General features: G+C 58.5%; 1 protein-coding gene across 2 annotated transcripts in view; it reads left to right on the forward strand.

Moving 5' to 3' along the window:
• Positions 1-5,587, forward strand: part of CMIP (c-Maf inducing protein) — a 205,983-nt gene extending 200,396 nt beyond the window's left edge. Inside the window, exons 18-21 of one of the 2 annotated variants that reach the window (XM_018061763.1) lie at positions 473-619; positions 1,313-1,418; positions 1,940-2,010; positions 3,631-5,587. In XM_018061763.1, the coding sequence (XP_017917252.1) occupies positions 473-619; positions 1,313-1,418; positions 1,940-2,010; positions 3,631-3,684 (378 nt within the window). In that variant the 3' untranslated portion in view covers positions 3,685-5,587. The remainder of the gene's footprint in view (positions 1-472; positions 620-1,312; positions 1,419-1,939; positions 2,011-3,630) is intronic. The other variant, XM_018061764.1, reaches the window with a different exon arrangement.

Genomic DNA, 9,520 nt, shown 5'->3' on the forward strand with positions numbered 1-9,520 from the left:
CATGGCCCCACCTAGCTAGGATGTGAGCCTTAATTCAGGGCAACCAGTTGGCATCTAGCACTCAAGGATTCTATCCCAAAGATGGAAGGGACCCTCAGCAACCGCAGCATCTAGTGCTCACATACTCGCGGATTCCCACAGGCCTCAGCGTTGAGGGGACCTCAGTGTTTGCAGGCAGGGAATGGGCACAAGCCTGGGAAAGAGAGAGGGTCAGACACACACACACACACACACTCTGTGGGAGGGACATGTCCTCGGAACCCCCAGTGGTGACTCAGGGTGTGACTCAGCACTCCTAAGGCTTTCTCCAGCCAGGCAGCTGCCACCCACAGAGATGTGGAGGCAGCCCCCCGCTCCCGGATGCCCCACTTTGTCCCCACCCACTGGCCCATGCTGTCCCCCCAGTTGAGCCCTTCGTGGGGAGGCCCCAGGCCTCCCCTGAGACCCCGCCTGCCCATTCACCCACCTGCAGGACGCCGACTTGGCTCGTTTGCTGAGCTCTGGCTCCTTCGGAAACCTGGAGAACCTCAGTTTGGCCTTCACCAACGTAACCAGTGCCTGCGCTGAGCACCTCATCAAACTGCCTTCTCTCAAGCAGCTAAACCTGTGGTCCACTCAGGTACGCATGGCCTGTCCACTGCGCCCTCCTCCGTGCCTGCCCTGTACCATCCTCCATGGCCAGCTTTCTGCCCAGGACCCATGGGTCCAGCCGCTTGATCCCCACCCCCCTCTGTAGCCCAGCACCCATGCCCCGCCAGGGTCCCAGGCCAGAGGAGGGCTAGGCCCCTTGAAGCCCAGTGGCCCATCTCACAGTCGGAGCTGCTGAGGCCCAGAGCAGGGACGTGCCAGGCAGAGCCGGGGGGAGCTGACGCAGGTCTCAGGCCCCTGCCCGGGGGGGCTGCAGGCAGCCCGTGGGTCTCCTCCGGGTGATGTGAACATGCGGCACGCAGCGCGCTCTGTCCTGCCTGCACCAATCCGGCTCTTAAGCACTTACCAGCACGTGTGCTCACCACGCCCCTGTGAGGTGCAGGGCCCCCCCCATCCCAATGTAGCCACAAGTTGCTGGGTTCACAGCCCCCCTTGACAGACAGCAACACCGACTCTGGTGGGGGAGTGGGGCCTTTGTTGGGGCCACGGCACCAGCGGACCCGGCCTGGTGTGAACCCAGGTCAGGGAGGTGGGGTCTCCGAAACGAATGAGAGCAGCCTCAGGCCTGGGCTGGGTCCCGGCCGCTTCCTCGACCGCTGCCCCAGCCCGAGGTGCCTGGGGGAGGCCTGAGGCAGGCCCCTTTCTGAGGGTGTCTCTCCCACAGTTCGGAGACGCCGGCCTGCGGCTCCTGTCGGAACACCTCACGATGCTCCAGGTGCTGAACCTGTGCGAGACGCCTGTCACCGACGCTGGCCTGCTGGCCCTCAGCTGTGAGTCCACATGCCCATCCCCTCAGGCCCTTCTCCGTCCCCATGGCACACGGGGCACCTCACTGAGCACCTCCAGGCCAGGAGCACAGCAGGGGGCTCTCCCTGCCCCCGTGGAGCTGATGTCGTTGAGGACAGGAAACGTGTGCGAGGCCCAGCCCGTCCCCTCGCGTGGTCCCAGCCTGAGGGGCGGGGTCACCGCGGGGTCCCTTTGGGCCGGTCCACAGCGGGCAGCAACCTCTGTGGACACTGGGGCACAGGCAGTGGAGGGCCACGGCAGTGACAGCAGGGCAGGCCCCAAGAGCTGGGAGGGAGTGCGGGCCTGATTCAGATCAGCTCCTGCCTGAAACAGACCTCTGTGCCTCGCGGCCCCCAGATGCTCCCCTGAATCCCCACTCCCCGACTCCGTCTCCTAAACAGAAGCCTCGGCAACTCAGCCCCCAGCTTTTCCATCCCGTACCTCCAGCTACCCCTGGCAGGGTCTCACTGACCTGACGACTGTCTGTCTGTCCATTCCCGTACAGCCATGAAGAGTCTCTGCAGCTTAAACATGAACAGCACCAAGCTCTCTGCGGACACCTATGAAGACCTGAAGGTAATCCCTTCTTGCTCTTGCTTCCTGCCTTTGCACATGCAAAGGTCCTGAGGTGGAGAGGGTCAGCATGAACCGGCTCTGCAGTAGACGTGACTAGAAGCGAGAGAACAGCTTGGGGCCAGACTGCATCAGCCCTTACATGTTGTGGCAGGACCCTAGATTTCATCTGAGTTCAGTAGAAAGCTTGCAGAGGCTCCGAGAAGGGCAATGCATTATGCTAAAAGCTTGTTTCTGGCTGTTACGTGGAAAACGAGGATTCTGAGAGAGAGTACAAGCAAGGGTGGCGCCATGGAGAAGGTTTGCAGGACTGGAGCTGCCATATGGGCGAGAGCTGGGACCGGCCCGCCGGGCTAGGCTGGCAGCTTAAAGCTGGGGAAAGACAGAATCTGAGTGGTAGAAGGCAGACACATTTGTTTGTTAAAGAAAGCATGTCTCATCAGGACTGGAGGCTCCCAGGCCTAGCGCCCTGGGGAGGAAGGGCTGGGCCAGGAGACACAGTGCCATGAGTGCACCAGCCCCTGGGCATCCCGGAAGCCCACCTCCAGTGTGGCCCCCTGCCCCCCCAGCTCAGTCAGACCCGCAGCCCAGGGCTCGCTCACTGGCAAAGCCTCCAGATGGCCTTGGAGCACCCACTGTGTGCCAGGCCCATGCTGAGAACGGGGGCAAGGAGGTGCGGCCAGTTTACCTCTATCCAGGAGAGAGCTCAGACCCAGCGGACAGACACGCACAGCAAACTGAGGGAGGTCAGGGCTCGGGAGCCAGCAGGGAGGGGACCACCTGCTCTGTTCATTGGGCTGAAGGAGCCTACACAGAAAGGAGGGGTTAGAGGTGAGCCTGCCGGGCAGGCCAGTGTGCGGGAAGCTGGGGAGACAGGATGTAAAGGCAGGAGACAGCAGCCTCTCTGTACAGCGAAGGCTTGCAAAAAAAAAAAAAAAGTCAGCTGTTTGTTTATACAAGAAGGCAGAGCAGGACCACGTCTGGGTGGCAAGTGTGGGGAGCAGGAAGCCGCTCAGAGGAGCTGCAGGCGCGACTGTGTAGTCCAGTGACGCATCCCGTAGGGGAGCCTGAGTGCGAAGGCTCTCTGCCCACCCCCAGGAGCCTGTAACTTGGGGACCCGCCTCCATTCTCCCCGCCCAACTCCCGACAGCCCTGAGGACACAACAGTCCACAAGCAAGTGATAACAGTCTGTGTGCTGAGCACGCAGTGTGGCCGCACACAGGGCGCGCTGCGTTTAGTCCCTCACCCCACCTGGACACAGCTGCACCTGGAGTCCCTCCACAGAGGAGGAATTCTGCTCTAGAGGCCCAGACTCTGCCCACTGGCACGTAGCCTGCAAGTGGCAGCGGAGGGCATGCACCCCAGGCTTCCCAGCCCCAGAGCTAGTGGTTTGAAGCCCCTGTGGGGTGTGGACGTGGACTCCCCAGCAGCTGTCACCTGCTTTCTCTGGGGCTGGCCACATCCCCCCCGCTGGGTTCTCCCCAAGGTCTCCCAGCTCTGGGCTTCAGAGCCCCCAACAGTGGCAAAGTGGGGAGAGCTCAGTGGGAACGGTAGTCACTGGTACAGGTGGAGCTCTGCACCACCAGGTTCTGGAAGGGACCGGATCCTTCTTGCTCCCCCAGGCTAAGCTGCCCAACCTGAAGGAGGTGGACGTCCGCTACACGGAAGCCTGGTGAAGCTCCCGTCGGCAGGAAGCAGTTTGCAACCGCAACTCACAACTCCTGACTAATAGCCGTAGAGCAGCGGGTCTCGGGGTCCCACCCCCGTCCTGGCTGTGAGATAGATGGGGGAGTCTTTCTGGGGGCAGAGGGCGGAGGGGGGAGGGGGGGAGGGGGGGTCCGTAAGCACGCCCAGCCCCCGCCTGATTCTTTTAGCTTCATAATCGGAAACCTTGACCTGATCTAAAACGGACTTCGTAGCAACCAGAGGAGTGGCAGTGGGTCGGGGAGAGGGTGGGGGTGGGGGGCTTGGGGAAGGGGGACCCTTTGTGGATTTTCTTTGCCTTTGTGTTCAATGCCGCGTGGGAACAGTCAAGTCCGACCCCACATCACGTGATCCCGCTGGGCCCAGAGGCCGAGGAAGGACCTGTCCTCCTCCGAGGCCCGCCGAGAACTCGCCCTGCCATCGCCATCGGACAAGACCCTGTCCCGTCACCCCATCGTCCTGTGTCCTCGCCATTGCTATGCAAAGTGATTCTTGTTGTACATAAGATTTAAATAACGCGCCTATTTAAGAAACGTTGACAAATTGCAGGTCTGGGACCTGCCTGTTATTTATGAAGTCTTTGACCCGCCCGCCCACCCGCCCGCCCGCCGGCCGCCCCTGGCGTGTAGTACTGTACAAACCAGTCAGCTGGTAGTGGTAGTATTCTTGTTATTTTTTTAAAGGAAACAGACGGAAAAGAAAAAAAAAAAAAAGAACCTCCTTGGAAAATTAATTGCTTTTTTTGTAATGGATTCTGTCCGCTAATGCTCTCTCGTCCGTCCGTCCCTCTGCCCGCCACGCCACCGTGCATTTCGATTCCAGAAGTCTCCAGTTTCCTCACGGGGTTGGGGTCAGACTGGGGGAGGAGAAGTGGGGTCCCCACATTGTCGTCTCGCTCCTCTAAGGCCCCAGTTTCCTCTTGGCCCCCTTTTACACATCTAGAGGGGTGGGGTGCTAACCTGTTCTCCCGTCGTCCCATAAGAGAGCTGCCCCCACCCCCTCCCCTGGAGCACGCCCGTCTCTGGTGGCCTCTGCTGTCCCCCTCCCGACTGAGACTCTGCCACCCGTGGCCTCCCCGCCGTCCTGTGCCTCCTGTGGTCCCTCATGCATGCCCGCCTCTCTGCATGGTCTCTCGGGAGAAGAGAGACGTCTCCTCCACCGGCCTGACTGCCCACCCCACCCCACGAATGTGACCACTGCGACGCAGACTCCCTCCTGCCCTTCTCTGTCCCCCCACCTGCCCCAAAGACACACCCACCTCCATTTCTTTTATAAACAAGCCCTCACTGTACAGAACAGCCCTCATGGTTTACTTGGGGTCCCCTCTCCCCCAAGCCCCATCTTCTGTTGGTTTAGCACAAATACCCCTCTCTTTCAGCACCTCCAGACCTAACCCCCAGTCAATGTAATTGTTTTATATATATTTAATCTTATTCAATGGAAACCATGCTTTTGTCGTTTTATACTTTGCTAGGTAGACTTTATTACCCCCCCAACTATGCCCTCATTTTTTTAAAAAAGGAAAAAAAAAAGAAATTGGGTTTCAGTCTTAATTCCTTTTCTGTGCCAGGTTTGATTTCGTGCGTGCGTGTGAATGTGTTCCGTTTCGTGTTTTGTTTTTGTTGTTGTTGTTTTCTGTTGTTCGGTTTTATTTGCTCCCCTCTGGTCCCATACTTTACAGCACTCTGGTGCAGGAAGAAGCAGAAGCAAAAAAATAAAAAATCTAAAAAGAAAAAAAAAAGAAGAAGAGCCGAGACATGCCACCTTTACCCTTCGCACTGTTGCTTTTCCTGATGGTTAATACTACTGTCACGTAGCTGTGTTCAGAGATGTGAAAACCTTTCAGGCAAAAATAAACTGTAAGTGACTCATTGACATCTGGCCTTTCTGTGTGGCTTGGAGGGCGCCTGGCGTGGGGACAGGAAGGGCCAAGGCCTAGGCCAAGGGTTGGGGGCTCACAGCAGAGCCTCTATACCCTGTGTCCAGGGCTCCTCACCCCGGCACACTTGGGAGCCAGATCTTTGTTGTGGGGCCACCCTGGGCATCACACCCAGACCCCCAACTGCTACCCAATGGATTCTAGCAGCACCCATCCCCACCCCAGCATATAGAACAACCGAAACTGTCTCCAGAGGGTGCCTAGCGCCCCTGGGGGACGGTCACCCCAGCAGAGAGCCTGGCTGTCCACTTGTGCCACAGGACCCCTGGGGAAGCTCTCAGCCCAGCGAGGTGCCTGGGAAAATGCAGGGTCTGGGCTGGGGCCCCGGGCTCTGCATTTTTGAGGAGCTCTGGGTGACATGGATGCTTCCACCCATCCTCCTCTGTCCCCTAACCCCCTACACCATCTTCCAAGCCCCAAGGACACTGCCTTGCCACACACTTGCTCTCACTTCCCAAGGCCACTGCAGCTGACCCCACTCGGCTGACCCGCAGGATACCCTCCAGCAGATCAGGGAAAGCGGGTGCCCTGCGGGAAGCTCACGACAGCCCCGGACGGGTGGGGCCGGCGGGCGGGCTTCGGGAGCTCCGGTCCTCAGGCCAGATGGGCCGGTTGTCACGAAGGCCAGCTGCAGGCCGGGACGCAGGGCCGCGAGGCACCGCAACCCGCCGCCTTCCCGCCCAGCAGAGGCCCTGGCTCAGCAGGCACTCATCACCTGGCAGACGAAAGGGGGGGCCCTGCCGGCGACCGGCCTCAGCCCTCTGCTATCACCTCGGCTCCTCTGGCTGAGCGGGGAGAGTGCAGACTACCAGGCGGAGGCAGGGCCAGGGAGAGGGTGTTTCCTCCCCGCTGCTGTTCTGTCAGGAGCATCCTCTTCCCTGAGCTTTGACTCCAGCTCCCAGCACAAACCCCACCTTCCACCTTGGCCTGGCAGGATCTGCGGGGGTCCCAGGAGCCTCACTTGCTTCAACCCCACCCATCCACGTGCCTGAGAGCGCTCGACCCCGCCCACCCACGTGACTCTCAGCTCTTAACTCCGCCCACCCACATGCCTCACACCCCCTGAACTGGAAGGCCCTCTGCTTGCGGAAACTGAGTTACACGATGTCTTCCCCTTGTCCCGCTGGCCTGCACGTGGAGGCAGCCCCTGCTGCAAGTCCCCGGACCTCAGTATCCCTTTTCAGGTCTCCAACTGTAGCCCTGCCCCGTACCCCCACCCCCAGGAGTTGGCCCTTCCTCACACACTTTGCACAGCCCACCAGAGTGGGCCTTCTGTTTCACGCCCAGACCCTGCTTTCCTCCACCAACACACAGGCAACCCCCGCAGCTGATGTGAGTGCCCCAACTAAGAGCCCAGTGGAGCGCTGGGCCCTTGAGATGGGGAGGGACGTTCATCAGGAGATTGCAGGGCAAATCCTGAATTAGGGACAGGGAGAAACACTCCAAAGAGTGGCTGTTGGATTAGTGGGAGCTGAACTCTGTGGTCCACAGGTCAGCTTGATGCCCCGCTCACAGTGACTGCTCCAGAGTGCGCTGTCTTCCAGTCACTTAGGCTACAGTGTGAATGGTACACCCTGGAGTCGTGCCAAGTGGGAACCTGGTTGGTATTTGTGCCTGCCAGACCGCTCTAAAGTTAAGCTGTGCTAGAAGTTTCTCTGAAGGCCCGCAGGGAAGGGGATCAGAGAGCCTTGGAAAAGGGCCTGGCTTCATTCATTCACTCAGGCATTCAACCATTCTTTGTTGAACACCTGCTTCTAGGAGGTGCTAGCAGGTTCCAGACAACATGCTAGAAGGAGCAAGAAACGTGGCCCTTGCCCTTTGGGGCCCCATGACCTGGAGCATGCTGGCGAGGAGTCAGATTGCGTTGATGTCGTGTGGCCATGGCAGTGACAGGAAGCTATGGCAGGCACAGAAGGTGACAGCTAACCCAAGCTTTGGGAGCCGGGAGGGCTTCCTGGAGGAGGTGGCATTGTTGACAGTGAAGAATGAGGACATATGTCGAGTCATCAGAGAGGAAAGGGGAGCGTGCAAAGACTGGGGTGGGATCTGTGTTGGGAACTGCAGACGGAGAGTGTGGCGGAGTGAGGGGGGACACAGGAGGGACTGTTAGTGTTGGGGCTGAATTGTGTCCCTTAAAAAAGAGATATTGAGGGGGAAGGGGGACAAAAAAAAGAGATGTTGAAGTCCTAACCAACCCCTGCCCCCAGTACCTAAGAGTAGGACTGTATTTGGAAACAAGGTATTCCAATATGACTGGTGTCCCTGTAGAAAGGGGAAGTTTGGACCCAGAAGTAGACATGCACAGCGGGACATCTACCGGATGAGACCAGCACACGGAGAGGGCCATGTGAGGATGAGGCAGAGTCGGGAGTGAGGCCTCCTCCACAGCAAGCCCCCAGAAGCTGGGGGGAGAGGCCTGCAGCAGACCCTGCCTCGCAGACCCTACCGCCACCTTGAGTTCGGAGTTCTGTGAGAGAACACGCCTCTGTTATTTTAAGTGCCCCCCCCCGCCCCTAATCCATGCTGCTTTCTCACAGCAGCCTGAGACAGAGTACATCCGTTTCCCTGGGCCATCACGCAGAGTGCCCCAAACCCCATGGCTGAAAACCCAGAGATGTATTCTCTTGTTTCTGGAGACCAGAAGTCCAAACTCAAGATGTCGGAAAGGGGCTTTCCTCCCCTTCTCTTCCGGCCCCTGGCTGGCCGCTGCGTCGTGTCCATCCCTGCCTCTGCCCCATGTGGCCCTCCCTGGCTCTTCTCCACCGCACCCCTCCCTCTGCCTTTCTCCTTCAAGGACGTTTGACGTTGGATCCAGCGCCCACTTGGATAATCCAGGGCTTCCCTCAGTTCAGACGGTAAAGGATCAGCCTGCAATGCAGAAGATTTCTGGATTGGGAAGATCCCCTGGAGTAGGAAATGGCAACCCATCCCAGTATTCTTGTCTGAGAAATCCCATGCACAGAGGAGCCTGGCGGGCTGCAGTCCACAGGGTCACATCCTGGATAATCCAGAGTGATCTCACGGCCAGAGCCTTAACACATCACCTGATCTGCAAAGAAGTTTTTCTTTTACCATACAAGGTCCCAGTCACTGGTTCCAGGTGAAGGCACCTTCTGGGGGCATTATTCCACTTGCTGCACAGTGGGGGGCGAGACTAGCCCTCTTCTCCTTAGTTGTATTTAGAAGCCTGGGATTTACCCTGAGGACTCTGAGAGACTGTTAGGACATTGCAATTACCTTACTCATTTTCTGACAAAGCATGTATATAGCCCCTCCTACGTGCCAGTCACAGCAACAGAGTTTTGTAACTCTGAACCCATTCACTCCTCCTGCCAAACCTTTGAGGCAGGTGCTAACATGATCCCTCCTGACCACTGGGGAAATGGAGGTCAGGAGATGCGGCATCCTTCAGTCAAGGTCATGCAGGGAGCAGGGGACCAAGGCAAGCTTATGACCCAGGCATTATGGGAAGATCTATCCACCGCTGGCAGCTGAATGGATAGGACTGAGGCTGGAGCTTGGACTACACGGAGAAACAAATTCACGAGAAGCTTGGAGTAAAACTGCAGAACGTGGGGATTGGTATGAGGGAGGGCCAGCGAGAAGTGAAGGAAGAAGTTCAATTTCTTGCCTTGTTTCCTTCCGGAAGCTCTGTGAGCTCCAGAGTTGTACCTCTGCCGGGCAGCAGCCCTCGTGGCAGGCAGGGCTGGTGTGTGAACCCTGGCTCTGGGTCCTGGTGGGGGCAGAGAGCTCCAAGGCTCCTGTCCTTCCCTGGAGTCCTTCCCTGGGGTTCATCTCCAGCTGCCCCCAGGGTTCTCTAGCTTAAGGCTTCCTACCCTTCTCCTCTCACTTTCCCGTGGTTCCATTTC

The sequence above is a fragment of the Capra hircus genome, chromosome 18 (genome assembly GCF_001704415.2).
Source record: "Capra hircus breed San Clemente chromosome 18, ASM170441v1, whole genome shotgun sequence".
NCBI lineage: Eukaryota > Metazoa > Chordata > Mammalia > Artiodactyla > Bovidae > Capra > Capra hircus.